This window comes from Gopherus evgoodei, chromosome 12 (assembly GCF_007399415.2).
Source record: "Gopherus evgoodei ecotype Sinaloan lineage chromosome 12, rGopEvg1_v1.p, whole genome shotgun sequence".
NCBI lineage: Eukaryota > Metazoa > Chordata > Testudines > Testudinidae > Gopherus > Gopherus evgoodei.
In genome coordinates, this window is record NC_044333.1 from 38,256,403 (window position 1) to 38,271,908 (window position 15,506).

Genomic DNA, 15,506 nt, shown 5'->3' on the forward strand with positions numbered 1-15,506 from the left:
ACAGCAAATCTTTTAGAAAAACATCCAATCTTGATTTTAAATTGCTAGCGATGGAAAATCCACCACGACCCTTGGTAAATTGTTCTAATGGTTAATTACCCTCACTGTTAAAAAGTACACCTTATTTCCAGGCTGAATTTGCCTAGCTTCAATTTCCAACCACTGGATTGTGCGACTTCTTTCTCTGCTAAACTGAAAAGCCCAGTATCAAATATTTGTTCTTCACACAGGTACATACAAGCAGGGCCGGCTTTTGGCTGATTTGCCCGATTCCTGGGAATCGGGCCCCGCGCCTAAGAGGGCCCCATGCTTTAGGCGCCTTTTACATTTTTTTTATTTTCCCCGGCTGCGGTCTGCTCCGGGGTCTTCCATGGCCCCGCTCCCCTGACCAAAGTGCCGGCGGGAGCGCGGCTGCCCCACAGCCCCAGCTCTCTCAGCTGGAGCTCTGACCAGAACGCCGCAAGTCCCGTGGCCCCGCTCTCCTGGCTGGAGCGCGGCAAGCCCCACGGCCCCGGCTGAAGCTCTGGCTGGAGCGCGGCAAGCCCCGTGCCCCCGGCTGGAGCTCCGGGCCCTTTAAATAGCCCCCAGAGCTCTGGGGTAGCAGGGGGCCCTAGGGCTATTTAAAGGGCCAGGGCTCCAGCTGCCGCTGCCACCCCGGTCCTTTAAATAGCCGCCGGAGCCCCGCCGCCCCCATGCATTCCCCAGGGCTCCCGCGGCTATTTAAAAGCTCCGGGGCGGGGTAGAAGCAGGGGAGCCCCGGGCCCTTTAAATAGCACCCAGAGCCCTGGGATAGCAGGGGGCTTAGGGGCTATTTAAAGGGCCAGGGCTCCAGCTGCCACCGCTGCACCCCCTGCCCTGCCCGCATCAGCCCTGCCCCCCCGCTGCCTGCAGCCAGCTCTGCACCCCGTGCCCACAGCCAGTCCCTGTCAAACTCCCTGCCCTGTCTCCAGCCAACCCCTGCTGCACCCCCCTGTGTGAAGCCAGCCAGTCCCATACTCCTGTCTCCAGCCCTGCCAACCCCTGCTGCACCCCCCTGCCTGAAGCCAGCCTGCCCCACACTCCCCTGTCTCCAGCCAGCCCCACACCCTTTGCCCTGCCTGCAGCCAGACCCTATCTCTAGTCAGCCCCTGCCCTGCCTCGAACCAGCCCCATGTCCACTGCTGCCCTGCAGTTCCCAGACCAGTAACCTGCATACCTGCTTCAATGAGGGGGGCAGGAAGCAGCGGGGACCCACACATGTGCACACCCCCAGGGAGTGGCATGGACCTACACATGTGAAACGGCAGTCATTAATAACCAAACAGCAGCATATATTATGCAATGTACATAATATACAATTTTATTATTTATATAGTTATGGAAAGTAAATAATACATGGAAGAAATGGAAGGCTTTTTTTTTACACTTCTTTCTTTTTAAGTCATCCCTGCCAGGGCCCCGCTGAAAGTGTTCAAATTGGGCTCGCACTTCCTAAAGCCGGCCCTGCATACATGAGTTCAATGCGACAGTTACAACAATAATAATACATTCATAATAGTATATTATAATATGATTATTGTTATAGGGTCAAATGTTAAACTATTAGGAGAGAAGAAAGAGAAAGGCAGAGACAGAGGAAGAGGAGGCAGGACATGTTTCCAGCTGAGGTTTGAAATGGGAGATGGAGTGCACAGGGAGGCTGCAAGGATGGGGTGGAGAGATTCAGGGCAGCTGGTCGGAGCAGTGGAATGAGCTCTGGCAGGTTGGCTGAAGGAAGATGGAGGAAAACCAAAGGGCCAAATTCTGCCCTCAGGTCTGTCCACACCAGCTCCCGCTGAATTCAGTAGGAGCCTCCACACGTATCTGTAGGCAGAATTTGACTCTAAGGGGTTGATGCGAATCCCACCGAAACGAATGAAAGTCTTTCCATTGACATCAATGGGCTCTAGACCAAGAGGACAGCTTGAACTGCGATATCTTAGCCCAATGCATCTCTGTTCCTCCCCTGAAGTATTAGGGGAAAACACCCTGCATGTGGGTGAGAGAATCATTGTTTTAGCTCCCGCCCTGAGAATTCTCATTGCTGTTGGGACACGGGGATTTCGCCGTCTTTCGCACTTTTGTTGGAAATGGCATCCCACCCCACCAAAGAGGCCCAGTGGAGTCCCTAGGATGCAGAAAAGTGCTAACAGCCTCTGATCACTATTCGGCTCCCACTGACTCCAATGGAAACAGCGCTGGTGCCTTGATTTCTATACAGGGCCTGTATCTTTTAAACTACGGGCGAGTATTAGCGTCCCTAAGGGTGAAAGGAAAGATAGCGATGCACACTGCAATCCAGCTTCATTACACATACATTACAGAGTCTCTCAGTAGTTGCTGGCTGAACCTCCCACAGCTTCCCACGCCCAGCAGCCAGGGGAGGCACTCCCTCCCCAACAGTAAGGGGCAGATCGCTCTCCAGCCCCAATCTAGCCCCTGGCCTCTTCAGAGCCGGCAATGTCAATTTACACGTGGGCTGAGATTTTCAAAGCACTCAGCACATGCCCAACTCTGTGGTGAGAGTTTTACCACTGATGTCAATGGGAGCAGAGTTAGTGATTTGAAAAATTCCACGCAGGGTGGTTATGGGGCATGAGCTCCTGTCCACAAACTCATGCAGATCCTCAAGACAACTTGAACCTCAGTTCCAGATGCTGAACAGCAAGTGTTTTGTCTGCTGCTACATCCCCTGCTCCCATATAACTGCGTGAGAATTAAGAAATTGGTCGCTCCCAGGAGTTCCTGTCCAAAAAATGCACTATGCTCTGGATTCAGCAGGCCTTAGGGTATGTCCTGGATAGGGGTTGTTATAAAATTGGATGGGTGGGGTTCTGTGGCCTGCCTTGTGCAGGAGGTCAGACTAGATGATCAGATTGGTCCCTTCTGACCTATGAGTCTATGAGTCTACTACGGGATTATTCCGATTTTACATAAACCAGTTTTGTAAAACAGATTGTATAAAGTCAAGTGCACGCGGCCACACTAAGCACATTAATTCGGTGGTGTGCGTCCACGTACCGAGGCTAGCGTCGATTTCTGGAGCGTTGCACTGTGGGCAGCTATCCCGTAGCTATCCCATAGTTCCCTCAGTCTCCCCCGCCCATTGGAATTCTGGGTTGAGATCCCAATGCATGATGGTGCAAAAACAGTGTCGCAGGTGATTCTGGGTAAATGTCGTCACTCAATCCTTCCTCCGTGAAAGCAACGGCAGACAATCATTTCACGCCCTTTTTCCCCTGGATTGCCCTGGCAGACGCCATAGCATGGCAACCATGGAGCCTGTTTTGCCTTTTGTCACTGTCACCGATGTGTACTGGATGCTGCTGACAGACATGGTACTGCAGTGCTACACAGCAGCATTCACTTGCCTTTGCAAGGTAGCAGAGACGGTTACCATCCCTATTGCACCGTCTACCATTGTAAATTGGCGATGAGATGACTGTTATCAATCATTTTGTACCGTTTGCAATTGGAAATTGGCAACGATGGTTATCAATCATTTTGTACCTTCTGCTGCTGTCATGGGTGCTCCTGGCTGGCCTCGCTGAGGTTGGCCGGGGGCGCATGGACAAAAATAGGAATGACTCCCCGGGTCATTCCCTTCTTTATGTTTTGTCTAAAAATAGAGTCAGTCCTGCCCAGAACATGGGGCAAGTGTACTAGAGAGCCAGAGAGCACAGCCGCTTCGTGTCAGAGCCCCAGAGATCCCGCAGAAATGATGAGCTGCATGCCATTCTAGAGGGTGCCACTGCAACAACCCAACCCATTACTTCCCTCCTCCCTCAACCCTCCTGGGCTACCGTTGCAATGTCCCCCCATTTGTGTGATGAAGTAATAAAGAATGCATGAATAAGAAACACTGACTTTTTAGTGAGATAAAATGAGGGGGAGGCAGCCTCCAGCTGCTATGATAGTCCAGGCAGGACATTAAAGGGTGGGGGGGGAGAGGAGGCAGCCTCCCGCTACTACGATAGTCCAGGGAGTACAGAATCTTTTCTTTAGACATGGGGGGGCGGGCCTGATGGAACACAGGCTCCAGCTGCTATGATGAGGACGATTACCAAGCATTTTGTACCGGCTGCCAGGAATGACAGGGAGTCATTCCCATTTTTACCCAGGCGCCCCCGGCTGACCTCACCGAGGCCGGCCAGGAGCACTCACGGGATGACGACTGTTTTCCACCATTTTGTACCGTCTGCCATCAGGAAAGGAAGGGGAGGGGATGCTGCTGTTCAGCGTCACAGCACCACGTCTACCAGCAGCATGCAGTAGACATACGGTGACATTGAAAAATGGCAAGAAACGATTTTTTCCCCTTTTCTTTCACGGGGGGGAGGGGGAAAAATTGACGAGATAGACCATGAACCACCCCGGACAATGTTTTTGACCCTAAAGGCATTGGGAGCTCAGCCAAGAATGCAAATACTTTTTGGAGACTGCGGGGACTGTGGGACAGCTGGAGTCCTCAGTCCCCCCCCCCTCCCTCCATGAGTGTCCATTTGATTCTTTGGCTTTCTGTTACGCTTGTCACGCAGCACTGTACTGAGTCCCCGCTGTGGCCTCTGTCTATCACAGCCTGGAGATTTTTTCAAATGCTTTGTCATTTCATCTTCTGTAACGGAGCTCTGATAGAACAGCTTTGTCTCCCCATACAGCAATCAGATCCAGTATCTCCATGCTGGAGCTCTTTTTGGATTTGGGACTGCATGGCCACCTGTGCTGATCAGAGCTCCACACTGGACAAATAGGAATTGAAATTCAAAAGTTCGCAGGGCTTTTCCTGCCAGTGGCCAGTGCATCCAAGTTCCGATTGCTTTCCAAAGCGGTCACAATGGTGCACTGTGGGATACCGCCCAGAGGCCAATACCGTCAATTTGCGGCCACACTAACCCTAATCCGACATGGCAATACCAATTTCAGTGCTACTCCTCTCGTCGGGGAGGAGTACAGAAATCAGTTTAAAGAGCCCTTTATATCATTATAAAAGGGCCTCGTTGTGTGGATGGGTGCAGGGTTAAATCGGTTTAATGCTGCTAAATTCAGCTTTAAACACGTAGTGTAGACCAGGCCTTAGTGTACCCTACCTTGAATTTCAGCACAACAGTAGAAGTCTCCCAAGAAATACAAGTGTACACTTGATATTTAAACCTTGCCTACCACATGCACTGGTGCTTGGACAGCACCCCAGGAATTGTATCCTTTGCCAGAACTGCTGCATTTTGTTGGTGCACTGAATGGAAATCTTTAGTAAAAGGCGAAAGATTTATACGATCTGGAGAGAATATTACACTGGAAGTATTCTCCTCCTTTGGTGTGGTGCCCGGTTGCCTGCAGTGCTCTCTATATAACAAGCATCCAGCCCCAAACACAGTAGCCATTATTCCTGCTGCAGAACTTGAGCTGAGCAAGGTAGGAGCTTTGGAAGGCTAGGGGCAGAAACTCTGTAAGAACAAACATCAATGACATTTGTATCTTGGGAGAAAGAGGGAAACAGCAGGAGCTCTTTATGTCCACATCGGCTCTTATTAAGAGACAAAAAAACAAAACAAAAACAAGCCAGACAGCAAATTTCTGACTTGATGTATATTTCTCGGGTTTAAGCAGGTATCAGCACACACAAAGCTGGGAGCTTTCCGCTTTGGACAGTCTAGTAACCATCTCCTTGAAAGGAGCTTCCAGTGCAAAAAAACAAAAACAAAAAACCCACAAGAGAAAGAAAAATGTTCCCTTCAGGAAAACACCCTGCAAATACCAATTCAGTTAACACTAAGTGTTCACAGCAGCATCTCATCACAATAAAGGATTTATGTTGCTGTTTTCCCTACAATCCAAGCTATATTCTGGCTTTTTTTTTTTAACGTAGGAGTACAAGAGAGTGTGTGTGCATGCACGTGTAAGGGGCACATAATGATGAGGGGCACAGATCTGCTAACAGCACAGCTGTTAAGCACAGCAATCTGAACAGTGCGGGGTGAGAGGGGAATTACGTGTTCCGAGTGCTGTCTGCTCCAATATCATAAGGGCTATGAGGAAGAATTGCATTATTTCTCATCTGAAAACCATGTGGCTCCCTGTAGTAAACACACTGTGTATGAAACATGATAATGCTTCATGGACGGAAAAAAATGGATGAGGTGGAGTGGGAGTTAAAATTCCTTGTTTTCAAAGAGATGCCTCTCTCTCTCTCTCTCTCTCACACACACACACACACACTTTCAAATTGCTTTCGAAATGCACAAAAACAAGCAAGATTACAAAGCACTATTATTCAACAGAAACATATGTTACCCTCTGACCTGGCAATATTAAAGACCTTCCTTATCACACAGAGATCTACATTTTTAAAGGGGCTTCCATCCACATTTTAATTTCCCACCCACACCATTACATAATGTTGGCATCCAATTTCTTGTTTTGCAAGCACAACTCAAGAGTGTTAGATCTCTACCTTATATTGATTGCATCCACAATTCATAAATAACATGAGCCCTTTCCAGATTCAAAGTTCTTTGAAAGCATTCACTAATGAATACTCACCTCAGAGCCTAGTGTGGGAGGGAGGTCAGGCTTTTCATTTCCCTTTGACAGAAGGAGAAACTGAGGCACAGAGTGGTTAGGTGGCTTGGTCACAGTGTTTACAGCAGGGATAAGAATTCAGGGCACTCTATGGTGAAGCCACCGAAACTCAGCTCTGTTTTAACTGATTTTAAGTGCAAAATCAAAGACCATTGTTGAAAGTTCAACCCACAGGAGTCTTGGCCAGGATGTGGGACAGAACTTTTTGATATTCATGAGACTCAGCAACTGATGACAATCACATTTCATCTCTGTAAGCATTTCAGCAAGTGAGAGCCTAACCAAATCTGCTTTTTAAAAAGAAGCATTAGAAAGCTACCCTTTAAAATGAACTATGGCATACTGTGGTGCATTCAAAAATCTCTCTCCCACAAGGTGCCCTAATGTGGGTTCTAGCCGATTTTCACTGGTGAGGTGTAACAATATTAGCTTCCTGATGTCTCCCAGCTGCATTCAGAGTTCTAGTCAAACACACTGCTAAGGTTGCCTAGCAATAGCACACTCTCGTTACTTTAAACAGCCCGAGATGCAGTAGCTGCAGAGCTCTCTCTCTGACACACACGAAAAAAAAAAGCCAAAAAAATGGGAATGTCTTAAAACTAAGATCAGTGGGTGAAGAATGAATATAAATTATCCAAGGGGATTTTTTTGTATAACCAGAGATAGCTGATAAGATCCCCTTAAGTTACTTTTCAAGGCATGAGGATGATAGCAGCCAAAGAAGTAGCCCCTGCTATTTTCAGCCTGCATGAAAATGAAAGAGAATATTTGCTACAATACACCTGAATAAAGGAACACTGTGAAGATATATAGTAGGTATATTGTTCCCAGTGTTATTGACAACATCGTAGATTAGTAAGGCTCAAAGAATTTTGAAATTCATATTTACTTTTCACTATTTACCTGCTGGCCATTTGCAGTCTGCACTTCACTCGTCTTGGAGCAGCAGTGAAGGAGCCAAGGGGTTGGAGCAGGGGCTGGGAGTCAAGAGCCTTGGATTCGAGTCCTGGCTCTGCCACTGACCTCCTATGTGCCTTGGACAAGTCACTTCATCCTCTCTAGCTCAGTGTGCCCATAATACTTACTGCTTAGCTACCTGACAGACTGGTCATGAGGATCAACAGGTGCATTTCAGATGCTATGAATCATACACACACCACAGCAGACAACATTTAGGCTGCAGCTAGGATCAAAACAGCAAGAAGATTCATCATCAAGGCTAAAACTGCGTGGTCAGCTCCCTGCACTGTAGGGGCAGCTTTAAACCCACAGGCCCTGTACTATCCCAAGGCACTGCACAATATACACTTCTGGCCCTCCAGCCCAAATGCCATCTAACGCTAACACCAGCAACACATGGCATAGACCAAATTCCCTCCCCTCCCTTGCTGCCTGCCTCCAAGGCCTGCCCTTCCAGCTCACGTGGCAGGCTGGGTGAGACAAGTGGATGGGCTGAGGGGGGGAGAAGGTTCTCCTGGGGAGGGAAATGTTCCTGATCAAACGTGAGAAAATGAAAGATGAGGTGACTTCGCTTAGGGCTCCACAAAGCTTGTGTGGTGGTACAGCAGCCTGAATGGCAGAGAGAAGGCTGGAGCTCCAACCTTAACAGTGAACGTCCTGGTTCTGAGTCAGATCATTTTCCCGCCAGCCATGCCTATTAAGCTGCATGGCTGAGCTGTTTGGAGACAGCGCTAATAAGGAGAAGCTATTACAATTGATACTTGCTTTCTTGAAACATATGTAACCTCTACACTGGAACTGGGCCCAGAGACCTTCATGCAAATTGCACCCATTTACACCAGCTCTGACTTTGGCCCCAAGAAAAATCTCCAGCTGACTTTGTGAATGGAGCTCCATTTGGTCACTTAGCTTGTTATGCATGCAGGCTGCAGAGCCTCATTCTGTCTAGCTTAAATTTTTTCATAGCTCTCTTCACTGCAGTCTCTCTGGCTCAGCAGCTGAGGCAGGAACCGTGTCTTGCTCGGTGCTTGTCGAGCTTTGAGCAATGCCATTGGTTCTGAGTACAGCATCTCTCTCACTCACTCACACACCCAAAACTGCACCCCTCTCATTGTCTCTGGAAGCCTGTACTCAAATTATTCTAAACAATACAGTTTGCTGATTGACTTCACACTAAATCTAAAGAGACTCAACTCCATAATCAGCTGTCAGCAGAAATATCAAGTACTAAACAACCATTCGCTGTAATTTTACTCATCTCAGCAAATGAAACTATCAGGACAGGTCTGAAAATTGTCACCTTCACATCTCCTGGCAGCTACAGGCCAGACAAATTAATTCTGTCCAGTGCATTGGGTCATAGTTTACAGCAATGGTCCCCAACCTTTTCGGCTGGCGGGCGCCAGCTGAAGGACCACTGCGGCGGTAGAGCACTAGCCAAAATGCCGCCAAATTTCGGCGGCAACGCCTCTTGATGACGTCACTTGCCATCAACAAGCGGCATCATCAAGAGGCGTCCCCGCCGAAATTCGGGAGCGAAGCCTCTCGATGACATCACTTGTTGCCAACAAGTGTCGTCATCAGGAGGCGTCCCCAGCAACATGCCGCTGCGGCTTTTTGGCGGGTGCTCTCCCTGGGGCCAGGACACAGGCACATTAAGATGCCCCCGCGGGCGCCATGGCGCCCACGGGCACCGCGTTGGGGACCCTGGTTTACAGCTAAGATACAACAGGTCTTTGAATTTATCCAAGTGTGAAAATCACCCATGGTGTGGTGGACAAAGGCAAGGCCCCAGGTATCACTTATGCCCAGAACAGGGACGTGCAAGCAGATCAGTCATGCAGAGGGTTGGTCTCCGCTCCCCTCTGGACTACACAGAAAGGGGTTCCATGACAGTCACGAACAGGGCTGTGTGCACTGTGAGAGGCCTCAGGATTTACCGGCCCAGTACCTCACAGAGTGTGCAGAGCAGCAGTTGCCACTGTTTTAACCTAAAAGCTTTCCTTTGGGTCCATGAAGAACTGCACTCTATTTGAATCCCTGCTCAGCGCCCGGCACAAAGGCCAGCTGTTTGGGCTTTAACCAGGAAGGTTGAATTTCAGCCAGACATTCTCGCTCACCTCCTAACACTATTCATTTGCCATATTCCTAAAAGAAAAGTAACCCGGAAACATTGCGACGCAGCTCAGCTTGGTACAGCAGCCAATGGTAACAAAAACAAAACACATCAGCTTTAGTTTCCACGGGCTGCAGCACACAAACCAATCCCTGCTGCCTTCGGTGGCCTGCAGAACCCCCCACATCTGACAAGCAGGTTTTGCTGCTCTCCAGTCTCCAGAGCAATTGGGGAGGAAAAGCAAGGAGCAGGACAAAGCCTATTCAGGTGGAAAATCTTCCATATTGCTATTAATACTTAAGCAAATGTGCATCCAAGAAGATGCAGCCATGAGCACAGGGCCGTGAGGAGGCACAAATGTTTTTAAATATAAAGATGGAATATTTTCCCTCTCCTTCGCTCATTTATTCAGATCGGAAGAACAGTGCATCCACCTCCCCCGATGCTGCACTGCTGGAAGAGATGCCTTTCTGCTGAGTTATAAAACCCAGACCCTGCTGCTACGGTCTGCATTATAAACATTAAAAGCATTTGAAGGAGCCTTCTGCGAATGCTGCCAATAAAATGTTTACTTCCTGCTTCCCAGCATGGAAACAGGGACACTTGATCAATGAGGACATATGGTCAAAAGGGCTGGCCTGTATAAATTACCTTGATTAACAAGGCAAGAAGCCGTGCAAAGGAAGTCTGGTGCTGATCAAAGGTCTCCTTTTGGCTGACTGGGTTTGCAAACTAGCTGTGCTCCCTTAACCCCTTCAGTAGTGTGAGAAAGGACATGCATGCTGGCAGCTACTGCCTTAATGCCATGTGTGCTGGAATGTAGCTGCCTCGGGGCAATGGGGCTGAGCAGAAATACTTTCCTATCTGGGTTCAGGAGGGCGAGACATTCTTGGACACAGGCTAGGCATTTATATTCGCTTTGAGGTGGCATCACAGGGCCAGAGGGTATCATTAAGAAAGGACAGCCCATCTGCCACAAGTTGAAAAATCATGGGAAATACAGGTACTGATGCCTCCTATGTTCTGCCTGCTACTAAGTCCTCCAACCCCAATTTTGGCAGCTGTGGTCTTCAGTGTGGGTATCTAATAGATTGAGACATGACCCATTAAGGGCCAGTGAACTCCCAGAGGCTGGTTGTTACTGGCACGAGGCAGGAAAAGACCATTTATCAGACACCGGCCAGCTGGCCAACAGCCACTGATGATACTCTAATGATAACACACTGGAATTTATCAGACACCATCAGCAAACTTTGGTTCTGGAATCCTACGGCTCCAGGCCCAGCAAACCTGGGCTCAGAAAAACACATCATTCATTTACAGAAAACAACACAGGAGCTGCCAGACCGTCAGACCCCATGTTCCAGCCACTCCGGTATCCTGCCTCCAACAGTGGCCAGTACCACACACTTCAGAGGGAAGTGGAAAAAACGCTACAGTCAACAATTATGGGATAACCTGCCTGTGGGAGAGGTCTCTTCTGAGCTCAGGGCTGTGAGTGGCTGGCATATGCCTGAGATTTTATCTCCAATCTTTTATCTATCTATTTTAGGTCCTTATCTGAGCCCCATTACTGCAATATCTGAACACCTCACAATCTGTAATGTATTTCGACTGAACACCCCAGGGCGGCGCTATTATCCCCACTGTACAGATGGGGAACTCAAACACACAGAGTCTAAGTGAGTTGCCCAAAGCTAGACAGGCAGAGCAGCAAATTAGCCTGGGTCTCCCAAGTTCTAGGCTAGGGCCCTAGCCAGCGGGCTATCCTTCCTCCGACTGCCCCAGTTCACCCAGAGGAGCCTCTTACCTGTTTGGAGTAGCCACCATAGATGATTATATTGCCCTCTGGAGTGGTAACCATTTGGCAGCCAGACCTTGGAGCAGGGCCAGTCCCTGATGGAGACAGCTTGGTCCATGTGAAAGTGTCCAGGTTGAAGGCATACACATCGTTGTAATATACGTAGTCTCTAGTTAGGGCACACAAAGACTGTCATTTAGCATAGGGTAAAATATCACTTCAGGGACACAATGGGGATGCTCTGAAGAGGTGGACAAGTAATTTAGCCCCTTGTGGGCCACACCTTTTAAAAGTAGGTTCATTTCCTCTGCAGCCGATGAATTTATGACATGATGTACAGTGTAAAATTTGAATTTGCTAAGGCAAAAATTACATGTACAGCTGACAGCTGTACTTTAGCAGGTGGCAAAAACCTTTTCCAGATTGTCTGCTCTGTATTAACCATTACTTCCAAACAAGTCCCAGCAATTCCAGGTAAACAGTAGAATCCCACTGGGCAGCAAAAGAGCTAACACATTAAGATTAACTACTTTTTTTGAGATCACCTGAGCCAATTAAAAAAAAAAGTTTAACACTCAAAACACCCTATTCTTCATTTAATTTATCTAGCTGATCAAAGAGGAAGTTGATCATGGTCTATAAGTACCTGCTTGGGGAGAAGATTTCTGATGGTAATGGGCTCTGTAATTTAGCACGCAAAGGCATAACAAGATCCAGCAGCAGAAAGCTGAAGGTTGGCACATGGAAATATGGTCTTAATCTTTAACAGTGACGGTAATTAACCAACAAAATAATTGACCGTGGAATGCGATGGACTCTTGATCACGAGATCTTCAAAACAGGACTGGATGGCTAAAAGAGATGTTCCAGCTCAACTACAAACTGTTGGGCTTGATACAGGAATGAAGAAGGGAAATTCTCTGGCCTGTGTCATGCTGGAGGTCAAACGAGGTGATTCTCATGATGTCTTCTGACCTTAAAATCTATGAATCCTGGAGCAACCAACCTGGCACTCTCATGGAATCCTCCAAAGACGATTAACTGTCTCTTGCAGGCTACCATTCGGTGTCCACTTCTTCCCGAGGGCCCCCCCGTTACCCTGAAAAGCAAGCAATTACACTGATCAGTGAGGGTTCCTTTTACTGATTTCAGAGTTCATTCTTATTTAAAGATATTGGCAACAGTTCGCTGAGCTCATTCCACTTCTTTTCTAACAGCAAGGAGAGTGCGGAGAATTTTGCTACCTTAATAAAATGTACATTTTCTTGGAAAAAATGTGTGTTCTTGCACCATTCAGTGTTTGCATAATAGGTGTTTTGCAGTAATCGTTTCATTCCTCGTGATGAAGTAATCTAGTCTCTGTGCTACCCAAGATCTAGAAGCCTTCTCAGTTATGACTCAAGCAGCTAATTTTCCAGGAGAGTTTAATGAATAGCAGCTAACTCCCACGATTGAAAGACAGAGAAAACAACATCGTATAACGATCTGAGTACAGAACTGGGAGCCAGGAACTCCGGCATGCCAGTCCTGGTTCTGACACCGACTTCTCTCTCAGGTCTTGGGCAAGACACTTATCCTCTCTAAAAACAGAGATGTTTACATAGTGTTTTTGTAAATCACTTTGAATTCCAAAGATTAAGGCACTCTAGCGGTGCAAAGAGGAGTTATTTTAGACATTAAATAAGCAGGGGGATATAGATGGTCTTTTCAAGCCTTCATCACTTTCCTGCGGCTTCCACTTCCTGAAGTGAGCCCCAAGTCCCCATCTGTCAATGCCCAAAAGCTGTAGGCCAACTGAAAGCAACATTTTCTGAAGAACAATAAAGATCTACCACATGAACAGAAGTGAACCCTTATTTGACTGATAGCCACCTTAGAAATCAGCCTGAACCAACACTCCCAAACTTGGGGGACTCTAGATACAGCTTTGTCCTTGAGGCCCATCACTAATTCATATGGAAACTTCCAGTTTATTCCCTTGTTTGTTCTTTGCCTCTCTAGGTAAATCCTACAACATATTAATCCCTGCTAAGGCACCAGTCCCGCGAACATGTATGTGATTAGCACTACTGAACTCAAGGAGACTCCTCAAATAGATAAAGTTAAGCCACGAGCCTCTCTGCAGGATCATCGCCTAAATGAATACGGAACTGCAAGCCAATTGTTTATCAAAGGTTGAAAGAATCCATTGCTATCTTTCAACGGGCATTATATAGCTATAAAGAGCCACGGTAGATTTCCACAGATAAGAGTAAATTAGCCCCAAATCCCCCCCAAAATGATAATCTCACACTACTCAGAATAAAAAACCCAATCAGAGGGGTAGCATGTAGGTAAGAAATGGATTAAAATTGCTCTCATGTATTTTTATTCTAGCAGGAGGAGGTGCAGTTTTCCAAGCTTTTGTTGTTAAAGGCATCTTCCATTTGATCATGCATTAAAATCACTATTTTCTTTCTCTTTGATAAAGAAATTGCCAGTAGATTTCTCCAGAGCATAGTGTCTTTTTATTTTTTTTAAAAAGGGGTTTTAAATCAATGTTTACAATAAAATAAAACCCTGCTTTCAAGGCAATTTTGGTCCCATACATATTCTCTGTCTCTACTGTCAGTGTTTTCTCTGAAGCCAATTGCCATTTCTGAATGGTAAAAAGCTTATTCATTGATTTTCATGACTGTTCTTAATAAACAAGCACACACAACTGTGCAATCAACTCCATGATTTCCAAACAATTAATATTCCAATTGGAGGCCTGACCCAAAACGCAGTGAAGTGAACTAAGAGAGACTCCCATTGACCTTCGCTGTGCTTTGGATCAGAAGATTTCTCTTCCCCTCCCTAAAAATTACAATTTAGAACGCAAAACAGATGCTAAAAATGTGGTTACTGGAATCAGCAGGCTCCTTATTTTAAAAAATACTTCTATCCTGAAACTTCATGTCAGGCTCCAACTCCCTCCTCTTCCACCTCAAAACAAGGCACTTGAGAAAGCAAAGTATGGGGGAGGGGGGGAACGATTCTCTTCCATTTAAATTGCAAAGGGAATCTGCAAAATCAGAGGCAGATCCCAAAGGAGACAGAGAGAACTGCACTGCAGAGAGATTTTCAGATAAATTGGTCCCTAAATGGATTTCTGCATTTATGAGTCAAGATCTCTCCGAGCTAAGCTCTCTCCCATGCTCAGCAAGATACTGTATTATTTAACAAGATGGCAAGATTTTACCCCAATGGATCCAAATTTATCAGTTTAAATTGAAAATTTCACCTTTTATATTTTGTACGGGTTAAATAGCACTTTGAATAAGCACAAACACCCCTCTAAACCCTAGACCAATAATGTTCTATAAAACTTCACTGACATAGGTAAAAAACCATAGAATAGAGAGATCCCCTAAGTTTCCCACCATTGTTACCACCAGAGGAGCTCCAGCGCAGGAGCATTAGAGTAGATGAGCTACTGGTGTTTTATCCACTGTGTCATCTAACCCTGCCCAGAACAGGTCTAGACAAGGCAATGTTAAAAACATCAGTTGCTACGGAAGTCTTGTCTACACTAGTACCACCATCGCTGGTAGTGGGAATTTTTTGCTAGAAAACTCTCCTCTGAAGAGTTTATAATCTTAATACGGCAACACACAAATAAAGAGAGAAGAAATCCCACTCAGCTCATGATTTACTTTCAGTTTTTAATTCATTTTTATCATAGTTTTCAGATAAAACCCTGGAAAGGTTAAAAAAGAAAAAGCTCAGAATCACCTAAAGATGTATCTGTTTATAGAGACAGAAGGTTTAACACGCCTCACACCACCAAACAGGAAACTTCATAATCTGGTCAAGCAATCCTGGCAATAATCTAAGGCCTTGGCTACACTCACACTTTACAGCGCTGCAACTGGGGTGTGAAAAAACACCCCCCTAAGCGCTGCAAGATACAGCGCTGTAAAGCGTCAGTGTAATCAGGGCAGCAGCGCTGGGAGCGCGGCTCCCAGCGCTGCACGCTACACCCGTAAGGGATGTGGTTTGCATGCAGCG

The 15,506-nt window shown here is 46.8% G+C and overlaps 1 protein-coding gene and 1 pseudogene across 1 annotated transcript in view; both read right to left on the minus strand.

Moving 5' to 3' along the window:
• Positions 1-15,506, minus strand: part of KLHDC4 (kelch domain containing 4) — a 48,800-nt gene that overhangs the window by 13,727 nt on the left and 19,567 nt on the right. Inside the window, 2 exon segments of the mRNA XM_030582021.1 lie at positions 11,484-11,643; positions 12,481-12,573. Of these exon segments, the coding sequence (XP_030437881.1) occupies positions 11,484-11,643; positions 12,481-12,573 (253 nt within the window).
• Positions 5,184-5,313, minus strand: LOC115660679 (annotated as a pseudogene).